This window comes from Mercenaria mercenaria, chromosome 14 (assembly GCF_021730395.1).
Source record: "Mercenaria mercenaria strain notata chromosome 14, MADL_Memer_1, whole genome shotgun sequence".
In the NCBI taxonomy this organism is placed as follows: domain Eukaryota; kingdom Metazoa; phylum Mollusca; class Bivalvia; order Venerida; family Veneridae; genus Mercenaria; species Mercenaria mercenaria.
In genome coordinates, this window is record NC_069374.1 from 65610575 (window position 1) to 65637999 (window position 27425).

The 27425-nt window shown below is 34.4% G+C and overlaps 1 protein-coding gene across 2 annotated transcripts in view; it reads left to right on the plus strand.

The window, feature by feature from the left end:
• The window catches only part of LOC128548550 (uncharacterized), a 351915-nt gene extending 333421 nt beyond the window's left edge, over positions 1-18494 (plus strand). For both annotated transcript variants that reach the window (XM_053523737.1, XM_053523738.1), the window contains exon 24: positions 1860-18494. In XM_053523737.1, the coding sequence (XP_053379712.1) occupies positions 1860-1994 (135 nt within the window). In that variant the 3' untranslated portion in view covers positions 1995-18494. The remainder of the gene's footprint in view (positions 1-1859) is intronic.
• Positions 18495-27425: the final 8931 nt, after the last annotated feature.

Genomic DNA, 27425 nt, shown 5'->3' on the forward strand with positions numbered 1-27425 from the left:
ATCAAACTTGCACACAACTTGTATTGGCATAATATCTCGGTTCCTTTCGAAAAATGGCCAGATTCAATCATAGTTTCCAGAGTTATGGCCCCTTAAAGGGCCAAAATTTGCTATCTTGGCTTTTGCAGTCATATAGAGACTTCATTTATAATTTGATTTGATACAAACTTGCAAAATATCTTTAGCAACAATAGATTTTGGATTCCATGATGAATCCATCAGATCCAATCATAGTGACGGCCCCTGATTTACCCCTGCAAGAGCCAGAAAAAATTATTTTTACCTTGTGAACACGATAGAAGTTACATTTTACATTCGATTTTAACCACACTTACATACAACTTAGGTCACAATAAGATCTCGGTTCCTTTCGAAAACTGGCTAGATTCCATCATCGATTCTAGAGTTACTGCCCCTGAAATGGGCAAAATTTTCTATTTTGGCCCTTCAGCCATATAGAGGTTTCATTTATGCTTTGATTTGATACAAACCTGCACAGAATGTTTATCCTGGTGATATCTAGGCCAAGTTCGAAACTGGGTCATGTGGGGTCAAAAACTAGGTCACCAGTTCAAATCAAAGGAAAAGCTTGTTAACACCCTAGAGGCCACATTTATGATCCTATCTTCATGAAACTTGGTCATGTTTATCTTGATGATTTCTAGGTCAAGTTTGAAACTGGGTCATTTGGGGTCAAAAGCTAGGTCACCACTCAAATCAAAGGAAAAGCTTGTTAACACTGTAGAGGCCACATTTATGACCCTATCTTCATGAAACTTGGTCAGAATGTTTATCTTGATGATTCCTAGGCCAAGTTTAACAGGAGAGCGATATAGGGTCATCATGAACCTCTTGTTTTGTTGACTTACATTTTGTGATCAATATGTGTCTGTCAGTCACAGAAGTGCATCTTCAGCCATATTAACATTTTACCTATTAACTGTTTAACCCAATATTGATGAAACTTGGTCAGAATGTTTACCTCCATAAAATCATTAACAAAATTGATACTGGATCATCTATTTTCAAAAAATAGGTCACTAGGTCTAGTAACATCCTGGATGCCACATTTCCTAGCTTAACATCGAGAAACTGTCAGAATGTTTGTAAGCAGGTCAAACCTAGTATCTTTTATCGAGACCAACTGTTTTTTCATTTTAGGTAGCTTGGGTCAAGGTCAGTGTTACTAAATATGGAAAAATGGTTTTCGATCAATAGTTTAGAATGAGTAGCTTTCAAAAAGACTGAAATTCAATTGCATGTAAGTGCTTTTTGCAGGCAGAGAATGCTTGGAGGTATATAGAATACAGTCTGCATCAAGGACTTTAGAAATGCTACCAGCTACCAAATGTATTTGATGCAAGATAAGAAATTATTGTTCATAGGAGTTTTGAAAAGACATTTGATTACAAAGGCATAGTAATGATGATCGATGGCATTGAATCACTTTCATTCCACACTCGTCCCCTTACTGCTGTTTGTTTTGAGTTATTCTATGGTTAAATTCTGTCTTTGACTTGCGAGAAAGTTCTTCAGCTGTTATATTTATGGTCAGTGCAGATGTGCTTGAAAAGAAGACTGAAGGGGCAAAAGGGGTCTGCCTTCACAATAACCTTTCAACTGTGATTAATGTCGGAAGTTTGCATTTACTTCAAGAGAATAAGCTAATACTGTAAAATCCGGGAAGACCAGTTCAGTTAATTGACTGCCTTAACATAACTGAAGTATTATTGAAGATTAGAATTTAACCAAACTCATACAAATCTAACAAACGTTACAAAACAGACTAAAATCAGTGTTAACGGAGGTATAAAATACTGAGCTTCTACAAATTATAAAGAACTATTCATGTTTTACAGAAGAAACAAGGAGAAGGTGGCAACCCAGATGAAGCACAATCATCTAATGCAGGAAATTACATCGCAGTTGTTGTCGGTATTGGACTTATAATTGGTGGTATAATAATTCAAAAAGTTCTGGGGGGTTCGTTTTGAGGAGGCTGCGCTTTTGGTGCGTGGCATTCCCTGTTTGATATTTTTCTTTGTTTTTTTGTGAGCTATCGGTGAACATGGTGCAATTTAGATTAACTACTCAATTGTTGCGTTAATGTTAAGTTGAAACAAATGAATTATTTAAATGTTACAAAATTCATAGAATGTGGTAATGAATGTGTACATAGCTGTTCAGAAAATTATTCTGTATAATTATATTTGTTGGTGAAAAAATTTAAAGATACATAATTTATGCATTTATGCATTTTTTACATTTTTCAAATCTCTTTAATAAGTTTTCGTCAATAACTCACTACAAGAAAGAGTGTGTGTCTAAAATGTTGATCATTTTGTTGGTTGACTCATTTATGTTTTTGTATCTATAGAAACGGATAAGTATTTATACTCAAATAAAATTAAATTTGCTGGAAGGTGTCAAAGAATGTAGACTGGAAATATTGTCATCCTTTATCATTGTTTACCTTTACCATTGCCCTGTATCATCTTGTTATAGCCCTGCGATAATTTCAATTATTAATGTACAAAAATGTAATGATTTATGGTTGACTTTGTGGCAAGCTTGTTTCCATTATTAACTTATTTCATCAGTTTCTTGCAATAAACTATAGTCGAACTGCTGAAACTCTAAAAATTGGTACAAGTTATAGGTAGTTTGAGGGTATTTAGCCGGGACCTTCTGATGAGTTCAAGCGAAGGGTGGTGATAGAATTATTTGAGTTCAAGCGAACCAAGTTTGACGGTAGTTGTCAGTATATTATTGGTAATTTCTGGTACATAATTATGTTGTTCCTGTTTAAGTGCTACTTTTAAGAAATCTGTCGCTAATATAACATTAAACAAAGAAAAAAGATGATTATAAGGTGGATTTATAACCCAAAATTCAGTCTATAAAATGCAAATGATAGAATAACTGTTAGCATGTTGTTTTTAGCTCACCTGTGACATAGTGACAAAGGTGAGCTTTTGTGATCGCCCTTCGCCAGTCGTCCGTCGTCGTCTGTCCCTAATTTCTCGTGAACTCGATAGCGACCACATTTTGCAATCAATTTTAATCAAACTTGCACACAACTTGTATTGGAATAATATCTCGGTTCCTTTCGAAAACTTGCCAGATCCCATCATATTCTTTTCGAAAACTGTCCAGATTCTATCATGGGTTCCAGAGTTATGGCCCTTTAAAGGGCCAAAACTTGCTATTTTGGCATTTGCAGCCAAATAGAGACTTCATTTAGCGTTTGATTTAATACAAACTTTCAAAATATCCTTAACAGCAATAGATCTTGGATTTCATGTTGAATTCATCTGATCCAATCATAGGTTCCGGAGTTATGGCCCCTGATTGACCCCTGAAGGAGCTAAATTTTGTTTTACCTTGTGAACACGATAGAAGTGACATTTTACATTCAATTTTAACCATACTAACACTCAACTTCGGTCACAAAAAGATCTCAGTTCCTATGGAAAACCGGTTAGATTCCGTCATGGGTTCTAGAGTTACTGCCCCTGCAATGGGCAAAATTTTCTATTTTGGCTCTTTCAGCCATATAGAGGTTTCATTTATGCTTTGATTTGATACAAACTTGCACACAATATTTAACTTGATGATCTCTAGGCAAGGTTTGAAACTGGGTTATGTGGGGTCAAAAACTAGGTCACCAGGTTAAATAAAAGGAAGGGCTAATTTACACCCTAGAAGCACACATTTATGACATATCTTCCTGAACCTTGGTCAGAATGTGTATCATGATGATTCCTATGCCAAATTTAAAACTAGGTTATATTGGGTTAAATACTAGGACTCCCGGTCAAATGAAAGGAAAAGCTTGTTAACACTATTGTGGCCACATTTATGACCATATCTTCATGAAACATAGAATGTTTGTCTTGATGATTCCTAGGCAAAGTTCGAAACTGGGTTATGTGGGGTCAAAAACTAGGTCACCCGCCCAAATCAAAGGAAAAGCTTGTTAACATTCTATAGGCCATATTTTTGACGCTATCTGAAACTTGGTAGGAATGTTTAGCTTGATGATTCCTATGCAAAGTTTAAAACTGTGTCATGTAGAGTCAAAAACTATGTTACCACTCAAATCAAAGGAAAAGCTTGTTAACACTGTAAAGGCCACAAGTATGACCCTATCTTCATGGATTTAGGTCAGAATGTTTATTTAGATGATTCCAAGGCCAGATTTAACAGGTGAGCGATGTAGGGTCATCACGACCCTCTTGTTTACTATAAAAAGTTAAATTTTCTTTTGCAATGTCATTGTTAAATTAGCTCATACTTTCATGAAATTTTGCAAATAGGAGTAATAAAGTTGTTTTTTCTATATATCTTAAAATGAATCGTATTACCATGTATACTTGTTTTTATGTAATAGAAGGTGGATGTATGTTTTAAAAAGATTTATTTTATTATATATTGCAAACAATATGTAGCTATACTCACAATTGGCATATAATTTTCGCGTCGGTAGTTATGATAGAAATGTTTGCGGTTCATAAAAAGAAGCCGTTTAAAGATACTTCTTGTTCCCGTTTGGTCAAAATTAGGACTGGGTCTTATAATGATGCTACTGACCAAGTTTAATGCAGATCCATCAAGCGGTTCATGAGAAGCTGTTTAAATTTGTTTTCTATTTTTTTTTGAAGTGGTTTTTCTTTTACACTCTTTCAAGGTTGTTCAAATCATTTCAATTTGTCAATGAAACATCGGCCATCAGTGATAAAGCACTGTTTTGCTATAAATTATTTCGATTTTAATATATTCTTTATTGTAAAACTTATAAGAAATATGATGGAACCGTTTCTTCGCGCAAGCATGGCGCCAATAGTATGTATTTGTTAAAACACGCCAGGACCGGAAACGGTAATACGTCTTGCGGCAGAATTCGGTTCGAGCGAAAATTATTGCGAATTATTCAGCAAAGCGAATGACTAATTCAGTATGTTTATAAATTGATCAAAACATTTGTGCAATGTGACATTTCTTTTAAGGATAACATGGTGTAATACCTATATTTCATATCTTGTAACTAGATAGTAATATTTAAATGAAATTTGGTCACTTTAAAGACATTCAAAATTAAAAACTTTTCACCGAGAGATTTTTCAAATTTTATCATTTTTGGGGGAGATAACCGGAATTGAAGTTACCATTGATGCCTATGGGAAATAATTAATTTCTTTGATATTAAGAATCTGAACTTGAGTTTCGAGAAAATTTTGCGGTAGAAAGCTGCATTATATGATTCTGATACAAATATCATCGTTCAGATGCTTTAGTATTTAACCACTCGGGCTAACGCCCTCGTGGTTTAATTCCTACGTATCTGAACTCTGAACCGTGGTAAACTATACGATAAACCACTCGAAGGCCTTGATTATTTGTTAAATAGAAAATTCTTATAACTCAAGAAGTATTTTAGTTAGAATCACCAAACCTCACATAATGATCAAATAGCACATAACCTTTATTCTCCCCTTGGTCCAGTTTGTCCTCTTGATTTGGTAAAATATATCGGGTTTTTTTAATGTATCTAAGTAACCTTTTGATGGATCTTCATGAAATTTTACACAATTGTATATCGCTATAGGGTGGTGATTCGACAGCGCAGTTTCAACAGCATCACTTCAATAGCAGCGATATTGCCCTTTCAACATTTTTCAGTCCGTAAATTCCCACAAAACATAGTAACCCATTGATGGGTCTTCAAGAAACTTAATACAGTTTTCCCCTTAAAACATAGGAGTCAACAAACCGTTGGATGGTTCTTTTGTACATAACTTTTGTAAAACCTGGAATTTGAAGATCTTTCAGAATATAGTCCCCTCATTTACATATTAACTTATATGGCGGGTTATATAAATCCACTGAATTTGCGTTTTCCTCTATATGACTATATGGAAAATCTTCTCTGAAATTGCTGTCTCGATTTCAAAATTTCACAGCAGTGCTTCTCTGGTGACGCAGTACTAATTTCATTCAATTCATTCTGCTTCGTTAGAAAAAAACATGGTCCCCATTGGATGGGGCTTGTTTTCACTATATGACAATGTGGAAAATATTTTAAATATCATGCTTTTGAACTATAAATATAAACAAACAAAGTTGTCTGTTTTGTTTTTGTCGACAAGTGCATTTAACATTGTTTGTTTACATTTTAATGTACTGTGACAAGGTTGTTCAAATATTTATTGGAGATTAATATATCTATAGGTAGACCGCATGTAATTACAGTATTAGCCGTTTTGTTGATACACATAAAGGAAAATCATGCACCCCTAAGTTTTGTTATCTCTTTAGCATCATTAATTGTTTCAAACTGGGCACGCACTCGGCCCCTTTTATTGGCTACTACAGCTAAAAGTAAAACTACCTTTAAACAAGATGAACCGCTTGATGGATTTACATGTAATTCTGTCTGTAGCATTATTGTAGCGTCCTCAACATAAAACTATATTTTGTTCAAATTGAGGAACTTGGACAAGCTCCTAGATTTAGATGTATCGTTTTTACATTTGCTTGAGTCAGTCTATATTCTATGTTTAATGCCATAATCTAAAAAATCCTTAATTTAAGAGTTGCTATCAGTTAATGCCAAGAAATTACCACCGCCTAACTGATAAAGATCAGTGGTTTACTGTTGCATGTTTATAAGACTAACTGAGACCATCTTGGAGTTGGGATTTACAACACCAGTGATCCGTTGAGTGAGTTGATATCCTTGTAAAAATTTCATTTCACTGTTCTTGTTACTTGAAGTTACAAATGAGAATCTAAAAGATGTAAATTACTTATGGGTTGTCAAAGTATGGTGTGTGCGTATGCACGTGCTTGTGTGTGTTTGTGTGCGTGCGTGCGTGTTTGCACTCGTGAGAGATTTTCAGCCTTAAAATATTATATGTAAATACATGTAGGCACATTAATTTCAGATCAGATTTATATGTTTTGCAAAGAGATAGAGACAACATATGTTAGAAATACATGTAGTAAGCTAATAATTCTTTTTAGTTTCTCATCTGTGTGCACATTCCGCATGTCGCATATCATATTGTTTAGCAGATAAGTTGTCTACTACTTTGCAAATCAACAAAAACTGTACCTGTAAAATCTTTAGCTGAATAGAATTGACAGAGCCAGATGTTACTACATATACAAGTATACGAGTAATATGAACACAGTTGTTTCTCAATGTTTGAGTAAATTCGATAGCCATATATCTTTCAGAATGTGCTGTTGAATGAAATATTTAAAATTTATTTTTCAGTTCAGAATAATTTTATTTATCAAAATACCCCGTAAATCAAATAAACATGTTTCTTTGCTAATAAATATTTGTACGAGACCTCATTACGATTTCCAAGGTTAATTCTAAGTGGGAAGGGTTCTTCATTGATCACCATTAAAATCCGTTAGGTAAACAGATTGATGATCAGCTGCATAATACTAGACCACAAGCATCATGTACCAGTTTGTCTGAAGGTAATTTAATAGCCATAAGTGTCAATCGTCAGTTCGGACTGTACTAAACTGATAAATTTAACATCATTACTGTTAGAAAATCTCTAGAATAGACTGGCTTTTGTCACTATGAAATGGAATTAGACATACATGTAATAAAGGAAAAATGAATAAATATCTACATTATCAATCTAATGGCTAGTCTAGAGGGCACTCAGTTCCCTTCAGGGGCCACCAGAGCTAAAGATAGAAATGCCTTTAAACGACTTCTTCTCATGAACGGCTTGATGGATCTTCATCAAATTGGATCTGGATCATCCTCTAATTGGGTTACTCAAGCTAGTTTAGGGGTCGCTCGGTCCCTTTTAGGGGTCGCAAGATCTAAATATAGAAATACCTTTAAACGACTACTTTTCATGTTTTCTTAATTTTAATGTCCAAATCATTGCTAAAAATTAACATAATATTTCAATGAAAGTTTAAACAAGACAGAGGCAACGTATAGGAAGTATAGTGCCTCTAACAAGGGGAAGTGCAGTGCTTCTGACTTATAATTCTACTCCAACATTTCCCAATTATCTCCCTTGTTGTATTTTTTTTTCCAGAGCAAAACTCCATAAGTACATAAGAAAATTCAATGAGACTTAATATCTTCAGTTCTTGTCCTGAATATAATCCTTAAAATACTAAAGACATTTCATTGAAAGTTGAAATATAGGTAGATACTGACGAGGAACGGCCGAGAACAAGGGTTTCACTTTTTATCGATTATTTTCATATTATTCCCTTTATCATAATTAACTGTTCTTGTACGAAGAGAAACTTCGAAATTATGGAGGAGATTTTAATATGACAATGAGTAAATACTTTGAATAAAATGAAGCGCAGACACCAAGAACCAAAGCTATTTCGAATGATTTTTCAATTATCTCCCTGTCTACCTTTAAGTTAGTATTCATTCTTCAGGGAAAAACAGCAAAAAACGCTTAAAATTTACTATGACTTTTAGAATATAAATATATATTTCTGAAATAAAGGACATATTGCAAGAATGATAATGCTGTCTAGACTTCTTTTCAAACATCTCCATGTGTGTACTCCATTTTTAGATTTTTGTCCGGATAATGACTTTGCAGCTACCAGATGGAATATAAAGAAATACGTCATATTGCTTGATGACAGTGAGATAAGTCGCAATATGCAGTAAATGCAATATTTTCTAAAGTTATCGCAATATGTAACATCATTCATTACATTTCGAATGTAGACATATCACACAATACGTTTGATCATTTGACAAAAACCTGCTCGGGAATGCTGATTTGTTCCAACGATAGACGTGTTGTTCATATTGTTACTTTATTACTTGTATCATAATGTTTAACTTGTTTGTGTTTTATTTTGCAAATTGTGCTCATTCACTTTTTTGAAAAATGTTTGTGTTGATAACAACCTGCTTGAAATATGTTATGTCTGTTTGTTTGTTTTCTAATACATATCTGATATTTATCTTTCGTTTTCACTTTCTTATATTTTTCATTTTGCTTGTTTGTTTGTTTTTTCATTCTGCGATTTGTGTTCACGTACTCCTTTTTCATAAATTTTTTTGACAAGAAAAGCTCTAATTATTTTTCTTTTGTATATTTTTGTTCATACGATTTGTCCTTTTATGCCACTACGCGTAAATGAGGGCATAAGCGTTGCTGCTGTCCTTACGTCCATACGTACTTCTTGGGTGTCATACTCCTCCGTACTTCTTGGGTGCCATACTCCTCCCACAGTAATAACTATTATCCTAAGTTACTTATGAACAATCTTGATGTGCAGATAAGCATTAAGGAAGGAACTTTTGCTGTGACTGTTCTTATACAGCTATGGCCCATTGACAGTTTTGCTATATAGAATGTAAAGAAAATATTGTGTGTCCATCTCCTCAAATACTATTGAATGAATAGCTTGAACGTTTACCAAATGAATGACCTTGATGTGAAGATAACCATAGATAATGTACTTTTTTTTGGCTATATTCTAGAATGATAGCCCTTTATTAATTTTACAAAATAGGCCATAGTTTAAAACTCTGGTGTGTTCAACTTTTCTTATGCTCTTTGAAGGAATAGATTCAAAGTTAGTCAGATGCAAAACCTTATCTGAATATGACCAAAAAGGGTGGCATATGACCTTTTTGAACAGTATTATGACCATTTGTTAATTTCACAATATAAATCATTGTGAAGTCTTTCAAGGAATGAGTTTAAAGATGCAGAGGTAAAGAATGTTGATATGAAATTGCGTGGAATGTGGTGGTATTTGTGTCCTACAGACACAATTCTAGTTTAATTTTTATTTCACCTTTTTATATTCCATAAGAACTTATGTATATAGTGCAAATAACATGCACTGGTAATAGCAATGTCTTGCTATGATATAATTTTGAATCATTCTTGTATTTACAGATTGTTGTATTAACATTTTCCTAATATATTTGTTGTTAATTTGTTATTGATTTTAACATGTTATGTTTATGATGTAAGATTGCGATGGCCCTGGTGTCGAAGACCCGGGTGACATACAGAGTACACTTTCTTGTGTACTAAAAATCTCCAACAGTTGAATTCAAATAAAACTTGGTATACATCATCACCATGAAGTGGACATATGTATATTTTCGTGACTTTCATGTCCGATTATAATTTTTTGAGTTGTGCCCATTATTTAGACTAAGTCTTATTACAGTTATATATGTATCTTATCTTGTGTACACAGCTCCTCCTACAGTTTCCATTAATTCGGATTAAATTAAGTCTTTATAATTAGCACAAGTGGACATGCACATGGCTTTTTTGTCATCTTTTTATTTTGTGAACTATGTCCTCTTTTTAAGACTTAACCATGTTACAACTTCATCTGTAACTTATTTACAGTTTCCATCTTATTTAAATCTAATTTAGTATATATTGTCAACAAGTTGACGTTTGCATATCTTCTGGACTTCCATGTCCAAATTACTTTTCCACAGTTATGGTCTTTTTTGGACTTTGAAATATTACAACTCTGTAAATGCCCGGTATTTTTGTCTGGAGTAATTGTTCTTCTATTGATTTTGAAATATTACAGTTACAATAACATCAGAACATTGTAAACTCGACTTCTGCCACAGTTTCTGTCCAACTGAAATTAGACTTGGTATATATAATCAACATGAATTGAACATGTGCATATATTTGGTACTCTCATATCCAGATATTTTTCTTGAGTTTTGGCCCTGTTGTGTCCATTGTTTGTTTTCTATCAAGCATTTCCAGGGGGGCATGTGCTATACAATGTTGACATCATAATTTCTTTTAATACGTTACTTCTAGAAGTATACAGTGAAAAGTTCAAGTGTCATTCAAACACACTAATTGTCATTGTCAATACATTAGCCAAGCTTGGAAATGATTTTCAAGTTACTTAAAATGTACTTAGAAAAAGCATTCGTCATTTTAAGTTGACATGTTGCATTCAAGATTAAAAGTCAGCTTATTGTTTTGGCCCCTTCCGTCCACCAGTACGTCCGTCCGTCCGTCACACTTAACTTCCGATCAATAACTTAAGAACCTTCAGACTCAATAGTATGATAGGGCTTATAGAGTAGTCAGTAGGTCAAATGTCAAGGTCATAGGGCGAGAACATGGAAAACATTTTCTGATCACTAACTTGAGGACAGTTCGACCCAGAACGTTGATACTTAAAGGGATGATCGCTCGTGCAGAATAGATGACCCTATTATCTTGGGGTCAGTAGGTCAAAGGTCAAGGTCACAGGGGGAAGAACATGTAAAACATTTTCTGATCAATAACTCCAGAACCACTTGACTCAGGACCTTGAAACTTCACGGGATGATAGGACATGCAAAGTAGAAGCCCCTTTTGGTTTTGGAGTCACTCTGTCAAAGGTCAAGGTTGCAGGGGCCAGAACATGGAAACTGTTTCTGATCAAAAACTTCAGAATTACTCTATCCAGAATGTTGAAACTTCACAAGATGTTTAGACATGCCAAGTAGATGACTCCTATTATTTTTAAGATTTCTAGGCCAAAGGTTAAGCTCACAGTGCCCTGAGCCATGAGAACTATTTCCTATCTATAACTTGAGAACCACTTGACCCAGAACCTTGACACTTCCTAGGATGATTGGACGTATTAAGTAGTATTTCCCACCCTCCCTGTGACCAAAGGGCCCTTAACATTTAAAACCATTACCATAATATTATAAATGCCATCGCTTTTGCATTTTAATCTCTTAGCCAACCATCAGGGTGACTTTGACTTTGGCTCCTGCCCAATATCGATTTCTTGCTTTAAGTTATGACTGTGATTTCGGGTGAGACAAAAGCATTCTACAAAAGCATCATCTAGTTTAAGGTTGGTTTCTTTCCTGTTTAAAACTGTTAATGTATTCAAAACTGGCTTAACTTGGCACAAATATTCATCGTAACAACATGGCATGTAACTTCGTACAATGATTGCTAGTGGTCAGTAGACGTCCTTTTTTGTTTTGGGGCTTAAAAGCCAATGACACCTCGAGACTTATATGTTTTTCTCCATAACTGAATACTAATTGCGCCTACATATGTAGAACATTATAGGATGATGGCTTGTGTCAGTAGTCGATCCGAACTGCTTTTAGTGTCATCAGGTCATAGTCACATTGACCTTCAGAGTTATAGGGGTTTGGATCAATAACTAAATAACACACGGTATTAAAACCTTCAAATTTCATATGATTATTGATGACAGCCTTTGACCCCTTTTGATTTGGGGTCAATTGGTGAAAGATCAAAGTTACGTTGACATTGGGACAGCAAATGATTTCAGGTCATAAACTGGAGAATGCATCCAAACGGTATTTGATGATTGCCTTTTGCCAGTAGGATCATTATATCAATGGTTAAGGTCAGAAGTTGATCCCTACTACATTTGAGGTCAGCAGGTCATGATCACAGTTACCTTGAGAAATAAATGTGTTTTGAATTTATAACCAAATAACACATATAACTACTGCCTTCAAACTTTATAGAATCATTGTCTCTTATCAACTGATGTCAGGCATTGACCCCTATTGATTTGGGGTCAGTAGGTGAATGAACAAAGTTACGTTGACATTGAGACAGCAAATAAATTCCGATCATTAATTTGAGCCAAACATTATTTGATGATTGCTTTTACCAGTAGGGATCATTATTTGAATGGTCAAGGTCAAACTTCTTACAGTGATTGCCTATGGCCATAGATACTCTCTAACGTTTGTATGGTCAAGTAGGGATCAGTTATTCTATATTTTGTTGTTTATCGTGTAAATGCAATCATTTGTCGAAATAAATCTGTCTCTCTATGTCAGTTGGTCAAGGTCAGTGTCGTATTGGATCAAAATAAGGTCCGAAGTTGATGTTTCAAATCATAGAAAAAAACTTTTAAACCCTAGGGGCCTATTGTCTACTTGATATGTTTGAACCCTGACCTGATTTTTTTTCTTTTTGAAATCTGGGACAATTTTGAAACTGGTTATCTTGGGTCACTTCCTTAACTCATAGAAAATAGATCGTTGACACCCTATCGGCAATGTATCTTTCCTTATTTTTTATGAACCTTGATAGGATGCTAGACTTTATAAAAGGTCTTGCTTGAAACTGGGTAATTTATTTTCAAAACATAGGTCGCTTGGTCAAATCATAGTTAAGTTTTGTTAACATTTCGAGATCATTTTTGTACCTGCTCTTTATTTCATTTTGGATTAATCTTAGATTAAATAAAGGTTAATTTTGAAACTTGGTCCTAGAAGGTCAAACACTAGTTAGAAACTTGTTCATCAGGGGTCAAAACTAGGTCATCGGCTTAACTCATAGAAGAAGACCTTGTTAACAATGTAAACGCCATTTTAATCAACCTGGTCTGTATGGATCATGTTCAGAAAGATTGGTTTAATGAATTATGAGTCATTGTTCAAAATGGGACATTTTGGATTAAAGTCAATGCCAATAGCTCAAATCATATCATAGGAAAACGGTGTTTACACTGTAGATGTTATATTTTGAACTGGATCTATTTGAAAACTGGTCAGAATGTTTGCCTTATTTGAGGTCAAGTTCAGTTTTTGAACTGGGTCATATGGGGTCTAAATTTATGTCACTAGCTCAAATCATAGAAGAACATTGTTAATACTGTAAAGGCCATATTTTCAACCTGAACTTTATAAAACCACATCAGAATGTTTGCCATTATACATTCTGAAACAAGTCTGAAATTTGATCATCTGGGTTCAAAAACTAGGTTACTAGCTGAAATCATAAAAAAGTTGACATTCTAGAGGCCATACATTCTATTTGATTTTTATGAAACATAGTCTGAATTTTAGTCTTGATAACATCTAGAAAACGTTCGAAACTGGGTCATCTTGGGTCAACAAATAGGTTACTTTGTCGAATAACAGGAGACCCTTGTTAACAGTTTAGAGGTCATATTTTGTATAGGGTATCTATGAAACCTGATTAGAAACTAAGTCTTAATGATTTATAGGTCATGTATGAACCTGAGTCATTAAGGGTCAAAAACTGGTTCACATTTATAAATCATACAAAAACATTTTAACACTATTGAGGCAACTTGATTAACATTAAATCTGGTCTATTAGTAAGTTTGTCTTTATGACATCTTGGCCAGATTTGAAGCTGGTTCATCATAAGTCAAAACTAGGTCACTGGCTCATATCATAGAAAAATCTTGATAGCACTCAAGACGTCATTTATGTCTACCGGTTTTTATGAATCTTGTCAAAATGATTTTATTGTGTGTGTGTGTGTGTGTGTGTGTGTGTGTGTGTGTGTGTGTGTGACCTTTCTGAAACCTAGTCAGAGTATTTGTCTTTATGAAATCTAGGCTAAGTTTGAAACTGGATCATATGGGCTCAAAGAGTATGTCACTATGTCTAATAATAGAAAATCCTTTACCTTAGATTTACACCTTGTTTATATGAAACTTCGTTAGAATGTTTGTCTTCACGTTGCAAAATGGATCATCATGACATATATTAAAGGTCAAACCGTCAGGATCACGTGAACGACTCAGGGCCATAACGACCCTTTTGTTGCTATTATCGTACAATTAATTTTGATTTTAGACATAATATATTAATGTAAGCATTTTTTTCATATTATTTGCTCTTTTAAACCTATTATAGTTTATTATTATGTTGTTTTAAAATTAAAAGTATTTGTGACACTGTTGATATAACTCGCGTTACTATATAATGCTTTTATCTGATATTTGTCACATTATTTTGTTGTTTTGTAATTTTAATATACTAAACATACAATTTTTTATTAAACTGGGTATTAGATTGCCGAATGTCGTTGTCCGGGCTGGCGGCGTCAATTTTTGGTTTCCGCTCAATAACCTGAGTTAGGAATGACCGATTCAAATAAAACTTTAAATATAGATAGCTTGCATGGAGACGGAGTTTCAGATTGCATATGAAGTCACTAGGTTCGAGGTCAATGTTGCTTAAAGTAGAAAAATAATGGTTTCCGCTCTGTAACTTAAGTTTGCATTGATTTGTTTAAATTAGACTTGGCCTATAGGTGGCTTATAGAAAAACCAAGGTTGAGATTGTATATGGGGTCATTTGGTTCAAGTTCAAGGTCAGGATAACTTATTCAATCTTTACACTCAGAAAATTCCACGGTGGCGCAGTGGTCTAGAGCGTTGGGTCAAAAGCTACTTTTTAGTCAATGGAACGGAAGAGCACCGGTTCAAATTCCACTGAGATCCATTTTTTTTTTTTTGCTTTTTTGTCATTTTTTGTGATAAAAAAGGTCATTTTAATGCCATTTGGTCGAGGTCAAGGTCACAGTTACTAAAATAGATTTTTTCTCAATGTAATTATCAGAAAGGTAGTTTCCGCTTTATGATTTTAGTTTGGACTTACTTACTGCCACAAAAATAATTGTGTACACCAAGCTTATCTAAAACAATTAGCTCTAAAATTGATATTTGGAGTCACTGTTACTTAAAAATAAGAAAAATGGCTTCCACTCAATATCTTAAGTTTGGGTACACTTTTTGTCAGTATACTTGGTGTGTAGATAGCTTTTATCAAACACAAAGGTTGGGAATGTATTTTGGGTCACTTGGATCAGGGTCAAAGTCAGTGTAAGTAGAAATATAGATTTTTGTGCTTTGGAATGAAAGGGTTCCGGTCAAATCTGACTGAGATACATATTTTTTTCTTTTTTCTTTTTGCTGATAAAAAAGTCATTTAAATGTCATTGGGTAACTAAAAATAGAACAATATGGTCATAGTTATAATTAAAAAATAGATTTTTATTCACTTTAATCATAAAACAGCTGGTTTCGAGTTCATAACTTTTAATATAAGAACTGGCTATGAATTGTATTTGGATCACTGTTACTAAAAATAGAAAAATGGTTTATGCTCAATATCTTTAGTTTGGTTGCACCTGTTGTCAGAAAACTTTGTGTTTAGGTAGCTTTTATGAAAGAATCATGAATTAACTAGGACAATGACACATCTTCTTCTCTTATACCTGTACTTCTGAATGGCATGTTTGGATGCAGTCAGATATGTAGATCAGAACACAACCTGTAAGCCTGATGCAAAGTTTGAAAACATGGCTTTCGTGGAATTTCCACGTTTCTTGTTAAACACTGCCATATGCATTACCACTTTAAGTTAACTATTCAATTATATAAAATTTTCAATTGTTCAAATACAAGCCAGAAATTACCGAACAACGTTTGACTTTGATTTTGAAAACTAATTCTTATTGAATTGTATACGAAATAATTTTACTATGTTATGACAGTGTATATGTGTTGTAAAAGTTCCATGAAAACTATATATTAATATCATTTTACTTAATACCTTGATTTACCTGGACATCTGTCATTTTATGTGTTTTCAAGTTACTGCTTTTACCATTGAACTTATGGTTCAGCTGGTAGTTTCCTTCTAAAAGACAAATTTTCCTGATTGCTATTGCGTACATTAACAATACAAATGATATGTTGCGGTGCAGAATTATGTCATACAAACAATCAATCGAGACACCCAGTTCACCAAAGCATAAAAATACAATAAATACAGTAAGAACCTTGGGTAGTGTTGAGTATACAATATTTGAACAGAACTTGGCACGGAAATGCATCATCATTTAAAGGAATCATGTTTTGACATCCAATAGATACTCACCCAAATTAACGAAAAACATGCATTTTTCAAAGGAAGAAAATTCTAATGGACAGTTATTGTTTCCTTTCTGTTCGAAACTAGCTGAAAACAAGATACAAGGGAAAAACTTTCAAGCTATTTACTTTAATCTTGGCATATAGGTAGGTATCGATGAGACGATGTGCAGAGCACATGGATTAAGTTGGTAAGTCAAAGGTCAAGGTCAAACAGGGTTAAAATCTCAAATCTGTCCTTTATATTTTGTGTCCAGAGCACAACTTAAAAACTATTCATAGTATTGACCTAAAACTTGGAATATAGTGCAACAGTTATAATAAATTACCCACACAAACAAACTAACACATTAACCTTTCCCGGCTCTATCCAGAAAGAAAATCAGTCTAGTTTGTTTATTTTGTCTGTATACGTCATTTACCTTGTGTTTGAAGTGAATGCGAATGCTGGTAAAATTAGATCATAGCCACCAACCGATCTTTCAGTCTCGGTTATTTTTAACAGTAGCATAATAAACGGACCACTGACTAGCTTTTATAAAAACTTAACTAGTTTAGAAATAAGTTTGTTCTTTCACCAAAATTTTGCTTATGAATCCTCTGCTGTTTTAATTGTTTTGAGCTGGCTTTATGGTTATTCCTAGGCTAGTTCTCTACATTATCTATAATAGGAGGCACATACGAGGGGCGGTCAATATGTAATGTTACTCCATATGTAGTTCCGTAACCGCTTTTTATTTTCAGATGCGGTTTTCGGCACATTATAGAGCAATTTATTAGGAACACGCTGCTTTATGAATTATAAAAATTGGTAGATTAACGGTAAAAATATAATCATTTGAATGAGGTGTACTCGAGTATACTGGGCAATTTTATGTCCAAAATATTGAGATTGTAATATGCAATTCCTTGATTCTGCTATTCAACAACTAGAACTATAGTTCAATTTTCAGTTTAAACGGATAAAACAAATCATGATCTTCATAAAAATATTTGAAATCTAAAATAAAAAAGTTTATAACAGTATTAAATTGAGTGTGTATATTTTTACTCGAAAAATGATAAGTTGAGTACAATAAGCCTCTGCAATTTTGCCAGGCGCGATAATCATCATTTTAAAAATTCTTGTATCTTAAGTTGATACTAGTATCTTAATTCTCGATTGCGAAACTAGTTCTTAAAACTTTGATTAATCGCTCTCAACACCCATTCCAGATGGAATCAACCTCAAGATTAGATTTTTTAGTTGTGTTGTAAAATTAAAAATGCAATAAATAGTTTAAAACGAAAGCAAACTCATCACAAGTTGCTGTACCTCGTAGAAAAATGATAACATTTTGTAATTTTAAAAGTTATTCTATTTTTTTCTGAGACTCTGGATGCCCAGGACAAACCTAAATTATAATTTATGTCCAGTATACCTGAGTACACTTCACTCAAATGATTATATTTTTACTTTGAATCTGCCGATTTTTTTTAATTAATATAGCATTGTTTTCCCAATAAATCGCTCTATAAGGTGCCGAAAACCGCATCTAAATATAACCAGCGGTTACGGAACTACATACGGAGTAACATTACATATTGAACGCCCCTCGTACATATGAATTGCCATATTTAACAATAAACTGGCATTTATTCACATTATTCTTAATTATTCTTATTTGAACCTGCAGATGTTCGTTTTATACTTACCAATATGTGTCTGTGTTAATAATAATCTTATTTGTGTAGAAACGCATGTTCTTCTTACACTAATAAACAGTCATAATAGGTTACTAGTTGTTGTTGTCTCTTCACAGCCTTTCAAAGAATGAATTATACTGACACATGAATGTGTTTTTTTTAATACTTTTGTGACTAGAAAAGAATAATCCATGTTCCTAAAATGCAGCACCCTTAAAAAGAAACAAGCCACCATTGTTAACATGGACCATTAATGTACAAACATAACGAGGACAATAAGCATAATTGTGCAGTCGGAAGAAAAATATACTTCTGTGAATAATTGTAGATGCAATTTCTGATTCTGTGAGTTTTGGACAGTATTAGACTGGCGTGCGGATGCGCGTTCGACTATAGGATTTTAGCTTCGTAATTCAATACGTCTCATACGCTAATTATGTCTCCACCACTGGGGTAGACATGTTTTTGCCCCGTCCGTCCGTCACACTTTATTTCCGACCAATAACTAGATAACCATTTCACCTAGAACCTTCAAATTTCATAGGGTGATGAGGCATATGGAATAGATGACCACTGTTTTCGGTGTCATACATCATAGGTCAAGTTCACAGGGGCCTGAACATGGGAAACAATATCCGATGAATGACTTAAGAACCACTTGACCAAGAATATTTCAAACATTATAGAATGATTGAACATGTAAGCAGATGACCTCTTTCGATTGATTTTGAGGTCACTCGATCAAAGGTCAAGGTCAGAACATGGAAAACTGTTTCCGATCATTAACTGGAGAACTATTTGACCTAGAACCTCCAAACTTCATAGAGTGATAGGACTTAAAAAGTAGATTACTACTTTTGTTTTTGGCGTCACTCCGTCAAAGGTCACAGGTCACAGGTGGCTGGACATGAAAACTGTTTTCGATCAATAACTTGAGAACCAGTTGACCCAGAATGTTGAATTTTAGTAGGATGACTGGATATGCAGAGTAGATGATCGGTATTGATTAAGGAATCACTTAATTAAATGCCACGGTCACAGGGGCCAGAACATGGAAACCCATTTTCGATCAATAACTGGAGAACGTAGAAACTTCAAACTTCATAGTGTGACAGGGCTTACGGAGTAGAAGATTCCTATTTATTTTTTGTCACCCAATTAAAGATCAAGGTCACAATGGCCTGAGCATGGAAAACTAAATTAAGTAAACTACGGAATTCCGTTAGGGCCATCGCCTTTGAATGTGTTGATCTAAAACGCAATACCCGATAGTACGATGATGAAAACGCGAAATCACGAAACTACGATAATGAAAACGCGACAACACGATGGTGATAACGCGAAACTACGATAACAAAAACGCGATAATACGATAGTACGATGATGAAAATGCGATATACTATAGCGTTTTCACCATCGTACTATCTTATTATCGCGTTTTCGTTATCGTTGTATCGTGATTTCGCAATTTCATTATCGTACTATCGCGTTATCACCATCGTACTTTCGCCTTATCATCATCGTACTATCGCGTTATCAACATCGTACTATTCTTCTATGCGCATTGGCATCGGAGGGCGATTGTACGATCTCTTTTCTTTTATCAAAAGAATAAAGGTTTGTGCAGCAGCTGATACCCATATGTTAAACTATTAAGTAAATTAAATGTTATATCAAGTACTTTTTTTAAAATATTAACACCCAATTGTTCATGCTAATATTTTGTTGATTTTTTCAGCTCGATATACGAAGTATATGGAGAGCTATCCTACTCACCCTGGCGTCGGCGTCGGCGTTGGTTAAAATTTTTATGCACTTTCTCTTTTTTCTCTTTATCCCTGTAATTACTTGATGGATTTGCTTCAGACTTAAAATATTTATTCCTCATCATCACACACATCATCTGGCACAAAGGTCATTACTCTTACACCAATATTTTACAAATTATTCTCTCTTTTTTTCTTAGACTTTCAGGTGTAAGTTTTGGTGCATTTTCACTCTATCTTAGTCATTACTAAATGGATTTGATTCAAACTTAATATTATAGTTGTTCCACATCATCACCTATTTTATATGACACAAGGTCCATAAATCTGGCACCAATTTTTCATGAATTACGCCCCCTTTTACTTATATTTTTTATAAATTCTAATTGATTCTCACAATATTTCTGTTATTACAGAATGGATTTGATTCAAATGTAAAACAATTGTTTGACATCATCACTCACATCATATAGACACCAATACTTCATGAATTATGTCCCCTTTATACATAGAAATTTCAGGTTAATGTTTTGGTGCACTTTCACTGTATATCTATTATAACAAAACGGATTTGATTCAAACTCAAAATAGTTGTAGCATATCATCACCCACATCCTATGACACAAAGGATATAGCTCTGGCTTCAGTATTTCATAAAGTCCTTTTTTTACTTAGAATTTCAGGTCAATGTTGGTGCACTTTCACTTTATCTTTGTTATTACTTAATGAACTTGATTCAAGCTTAAATATTTCTTCCACATTATTGTCCTCATCATTTGACAAATGTCCATAATTCTGGCATAAATATTTAGTGAGTTATGTCCCCTTTTTACTTAGAATTTCAATTTCGACGCTCTTTTACTATATCTCTAATGTTACAAAATGGATTTTATTCAAACTTGTAACAGTCGTTCCAATAGGTCATATGCTATGAGCTATGCCCCTATTTTAATAGAATTTCAGGTTAAAGTTGTGATGCACTTCTGCTCTATCCCACCTTCTTGATTCAAACTTCAAATTATTGTTCCACATTGTTTGCTACATGATATGACACAATGTCATTGTGCATTATTTTTGCACAAATTTTCCATGAATCATGTTCCTTTTGTATATGTACTTATTGAATGTTTTGACTATAAGATTTTGTCACTAGTAGCAGGTGCAGATGGGAATATCTGACTCGAGGGTAGTTGTTTAAGCGGTAACGAGGCTTCTGCCGAGTTAACGCGTAAACAGTTTCCAGAGAGCAAGATATTCCTATCTGCAATTATAGCCAGTGATCGATTTTTTTCTTGCATACCATATTGAAGAAATTCTTGTAAAAAATAAAATCAATCAAACAACTTTCTTTCCAGAATTTTTTCGTATAGTACCGTATTTTAACAAAGCGCGAGGAAACTAACGGCATGACGTTTCAAAGAAATGACAAAGCTTAGTTCCGGTTTGTTTTATCAATTGCTGAGTAACACTATGGTTTTTTGAAAAAAAAACTTTATTTGTTTTCTTGTTTTTTTGTTGTTGTTTTTGTTTTAATCGAGAAAAATACTATCAGGAACAAAGAGGAACTGTCAAGGTGTTGGATTTTTATTCTGTTTTATGAAATAAAATATAAATTACTACATAAATCTTCTACATATATGTAGTTGGTAATACGTTATTTACAGCACGAGTGTCATCTTACACCCTGACATAAGCTATTGTCTAATATCATCATCCATATTGGAGTAATTAAACACTCAGTTGACAGATCCAGCTTCCTCAGATGTGCCCAGTTTGACCAGCTAAAGCCCTCGGGCAATTATGACACTAGGTGTGCCATTATGGCAAGATGGAACATCCAAGCCCTATATTAACCTCTTAGTAACTATATTGAACACTTCATGTACATGTACCAATTGTACGCCATATTAGCATGTAAACTTGGTAAGTCTCCGCAGTCACAGGTCACAGGTGGCTGGACATGAAAACTGTTTTCGATCAATAACTTGAGAACCAGTTGACCCAGAATGTTGAATTTTAGTAGTAACTATATTGAACTTTATTGAACACTTCATGTACATGTACCAATTGTACGCCATATTAGCATGTAAATTTTGCCTCATGGGTCTTATAGTCTTCTGGTTGTTTATAAAAAAAAACATAACAAATCAGCAAGTGCTATCTCTTCTTAGGAATTTTCAAGGGGGAAAAATCATTTTTAAATAAAACTGGGTAAGTCTCCGCAGTCACAGGTCACAGGTGGCTGGACATGAAAACTGTTTTCGATCAATAACTTGAGAACCAGTTGACCCAGAATGTTGAATTTTAGTAGGATGACTGGATATGCAGAGTAGATGATCGGTATTGATTAAGGAATCACTTGATTAAATGCCACGGTCACAGGGGCCAGAACATGGAAACCCATTTTCGATCAATAACTGGAGAACGTAGAAACTTCAAACTTCATAGTGTGACAGGGCTTACGGAGTAGAAGATTCCTATTTATTTTTTGTCACTCAATAAAGATCAAGGTCACAATGGCCTGAGCATGGAAAACTAAATTAAGTAAACTACGGAATTCCGTTAGGGCCATCGCCTTTGAATGTGTTGATCTAAAACGCAATACCCGATAGTACGATGATGAAAACGCGAAATCACGAAACTACGATAATAAAAACGCGACAACACGATGATGATAACGCGAAACTACGATAACAAAAACGCGATAATACGATAGTACGATGACGAAAATGCGATATACTATAGCGTTTTCACCATCGTACTATCTTATTATCGCGTTTTCGTTATCGTTGTATCGTGATTTCGCAATTTCATTATCGTACTATCGCGTTATCACCATCGTACTTTCGCCTTATCATCATACGTTATTTACAGCACGAGTGTCATCTTACACCCTGACATAAGCTATTGTCTAATATCATCATCCATATTGGAGTAATTAAACACTCAGTTGACAGATCCAGCTTCCTCAGATGTGCCCAGTTTGACCAGCTAAAGCCCTCGGGCAATTATGACACTAGGTGTGCCATTATGGCAAGCTGGAACATCCAAGCCCTATATTAACCTCTTAGTAACTATATTGAACACTTCATGTACATGTACCAATTGTACGCCATATTAGCATGTAAATTTTGCCTCATGGGTCTTATAGTCTTCTGGTTGTTTATAAAAAAAACATAACAAATCAGCAAGTGCTATCTCTTCTTAGGAATTTTCAAGGGGGAAAAATCATTTTTAAATAAAACTTGGTAAGTCTCCGCAGTCTTAAATGCGGGTCACTCTAAACGTTTTACAGCTGATGACAACAAATACTCGGGCAAAATGTAGAAAAAGTTTGTTTGTAAACTTTAAGCATCTGTGCATGTTAAACAACCATAGGTTATAACATTGAACCATTTTTAACAATAAACAGTATAGGTATGTCGCCTATATTGACTCGAGATGCTATTTTTTGCCACAAACTACAGATATATAAATTTTTAATTTTTGAACACATGTTATAAAAAAAAATATTTTAATATTCTGTATCAAATATTTGTTTATTTCTAACAAATGTGCCTCATTTCTCTTTCATAACGCTTAAATATTTACCTGTATTACCATATTCATTTGGAAATGTCTTGAATTCATGTCAGTAGTTAGTCTAGACCATTTTATATGCAACTATATGTTTTACAATGTTGAAATCATAACAGTAAATATATACAGCGTTCATTGTGGTTAAAGTCGTTTAATATCAAAATGTTCTTTCCTCCTTTTTCTGGAACTGTATATAATAATATACATCTGGTTGAAGCAAAATAAGAAATAGATTTAACATAAGCCCCGTTACGAATTTGGTGGAGTAAACAGTAGTGGTCAACTTACGAAGGGAGCGTTTGAAAATTCGGTTGAAATGTGCTTCCGTGGTGTAGAAGAGAAAGAGGTCAAAAGTAAATAGATCCTATTTTCCCCACTTTTTGCAAGTTCATGTATAGAACGAGTGCTTTTATTACACTTTTTCACTGCTGGAACACACTGTGTGAAATGCGTACTCCAGCGGTGGCGGCTTTTTCAGGTCGAAACCGAAAACTATAGGGGTTTATTGTGTGGACAAGAGCGAATATGCGCCATTAGCCCACTACAGACTGGCATTTCACGAGGAATTATTCAACCTCCTAGTTTCTTTTCAGTTCTATACGCCCGAAGGGATGTATTATGTTATACCCACGGTGGCCGTCCGTCCGTCTGTCCGTTAGCAATTTCGTGTCCGCTCTGTAACTCTTGAACCCCTTGAAGGATTTCAATGAAACTTACAACAATTGTTCACCACACCGAGACGACGAGCAGACCGCATGTTTTGGATGTCTCGCTTCAAGGTCAATGTCATTCTTAGGGGTCAAAGGCCATATCAGGTTTTTTTTTTTTTTTTTTTTTTTTCGTGTCCGCCCTGTAACTCTTGAACTGCTTGAAGGATTTCAAAGAAACTTGTCACAAGTGTTCACCACACTGAGACAACGTGCAGGATATTTAATTTGTCAAAGTAATCCAAGATATTACTGACCACATTGTGTTCTAGTAGTTTGCAGGCTATACATGTCAGCGAGACTGGTCTGAAATTGGAAGTTTGAAATGGTTCAGCTTCTAAAAAATGATGTTATATAAGCCTCAGACCAATCTGATGGAACAGTACCACTTTCAAGAGATTTATTAAACAATATTGTAAAAAGTGGAGCTATTTCATATGCACATTCCGAGTAAACTGGTTTGCAAATTCACAGTGGATCTTCAAAATATCAACAAATAATTAAAGAATACTGTAACGTTGGTGATGAATTTGTAGATGATACCTTAAATCTACTTGAGTTAATAGTCGGATCATTTATGCTGGTAAATACACAGAAGACACATCATTGTTCAATGAACCAGAAGCAACTGAACAACTTTAAAAGAGGGCTTCACAGAGATCATTTGTGTAAAGTTTCATCAAAATCCATTCAGTCGTTTTGTAGGGGATGTTGTTTTAAGAAATTGTCGGTGAAAGTGGCCACGCCCCATTTTTTTTACGAATTAGAAAAAACTGAACAATTTTTGTAGAATGTCACACAAGGACAATTTGTGTGAAATTATTTAAAATCTAACAGCTTTATACAAGAAGATTTACTAAGTTTCTACTATATACATAAAGGGACGCCATGTTTTTTGACGAATCGGAATAATTTGAACAATCTTGGTTGAGGGTCACACAAGAACTATTTGAGTAAAATTATTTTAAAATCGGGCTAGCAGTTACATACAAGATTTTTTTTAAGTTTCCACTATATACATATAAAGATATAAAGTGACCACGCCCTCTGCCGGCCATTTTTGTTTGTGACGAATCAAAATAATTTGAAGAATCTTGGTAGAGGGTCACACAAGGACAATTTGTATAGAATAATTCTAAAGTCGGGCCAGCAGTTTCGCACAAGAAGTTTTTTCACGTGTGCATGCACTATATACGTATAGGATAAAGTGACCTCGCCCTCCGGGGGAGAAAACAAATCAAAATAATTTGAACAATCTTGATAGAGGGTCACACAAGGACCATTTGTGTAAAATTATTTTAAAATTGGGCCAGCAGATGTTTTACACAAGAAGATTTTTAAAATTTCCAATTTATATATATATAACTGTTCTGAATATAATTATATCCCTTAATGCAAACTATCTCTATATATTCAACGTATCCTCGAGATCCACTTAACTTTCAGAAAATATAGCTTCTCTGGTCTCTATCAGTTGAAAAGAATAAAATGTCACTACTGATTTGTGAGACATGAAAACAGAGATTTGAGTATACATATATGCAAATGTTGAACCCGTACGAATGTGTAGTACAATTCGAGCTCGTATATAAAGCGGCATCGAAACTAATCCTATTGGGTTAGTGGACTTGCTGTGGCATGTGCGTGTTCATTTGTACTGCTAGGCGTAATTGGTCTGGTATATTGTGGTGGTGATTTAGTTTGTGTAAATTCTCTACTATATAATAATTTGCAATGCGAACTTGAATCCTTATATAATAATTTGTAATGCGAACTTGAATCCTAGCAGATCTCACTTATGGGAAAGTCAACTGTTCTGAATATAATTATATCCCTTAATGCAAACTATCTCTATATATTCAATGTAGAGATAAAATATAGCTTCTCTGGTCCAAGTCAGTTGAAAAGACTAAAATATCACTATTGATTTGTGAGACTTGTGTATATGCAAATGCTGAACCAGTACAAATGTGTAGTACATAAAGCAGCATCGAAACTAATCACTAATCTTCTTGAATTAGTGGACTTGCTGTGCCATGTGCGCGTTCGTTTGTACTGCTAGGCGCTTTGCCGTAATTGGTCTGGTATATTGTGATTTAGTCCGTGTAAATTCTCTCTACATATATATATAGAGAGAGAGAGAGAGAGAGAGAGAGAGATTATGAAAAGTGACCACGCCCTCTGGTGGCTATGTTTTTTACGTATCGGTATAATTTGAACAATCTTGGTAGAGGGTGACATAAGGACTATTTGTGTGAAATTATTTCAAAATCGGACCATCGATTTAGGAGGAGATGTCGTTTGAAGATTTTTCTACTTTTAGCTATGGCCATCCCTGTGTGCAACCAAGAGGAACCATTTTAACAACTTTGGTAGAGAACAATCCAAGGAACACCAATACCAAGTTTCATCAAAATCCATTGATGACGACGAACGGACGGCCAGAAGCACGACGGACACAGCGAGATCAAAATAGCTCACAATGAGCATTGCTCACGTGAGCTAAAAGGAGTCTGTAAGTTAGTGATGATCCAATAGTTTTAACTTGAAATTAAAGCCTGTTCAAGCTGCAGATTACAGAGTATATGCTTTGAGTTATTGATACTATTGGAAAGGAATATTAAATTCATACAAGAGGGCCAAGATGGCCCTAGGTCGCTCACCTGATAAACACACCATAACAGTGTAAACATGTTTGACATAGTGATTTCATGGAAACAAATATTCTGACCAATTTTCATTAAGATTGGATCAAAAATGTGGTCTCTTAAGTGTAAACAAGCATTTTCTTTAATTTGACCTACTGACCTAGTTTTTGACCTAAAATGACCTATATTCGAATTTGACCTAGATTTGATCAAGGCAATCATTCTGACTAAATTTATTCAACCTCGATTAAAAAATACAGCCTTTATCGCATACAAAACGTTTGATTTGACCTAGTGACCTAGTTTTCGACCCCAGATGACCC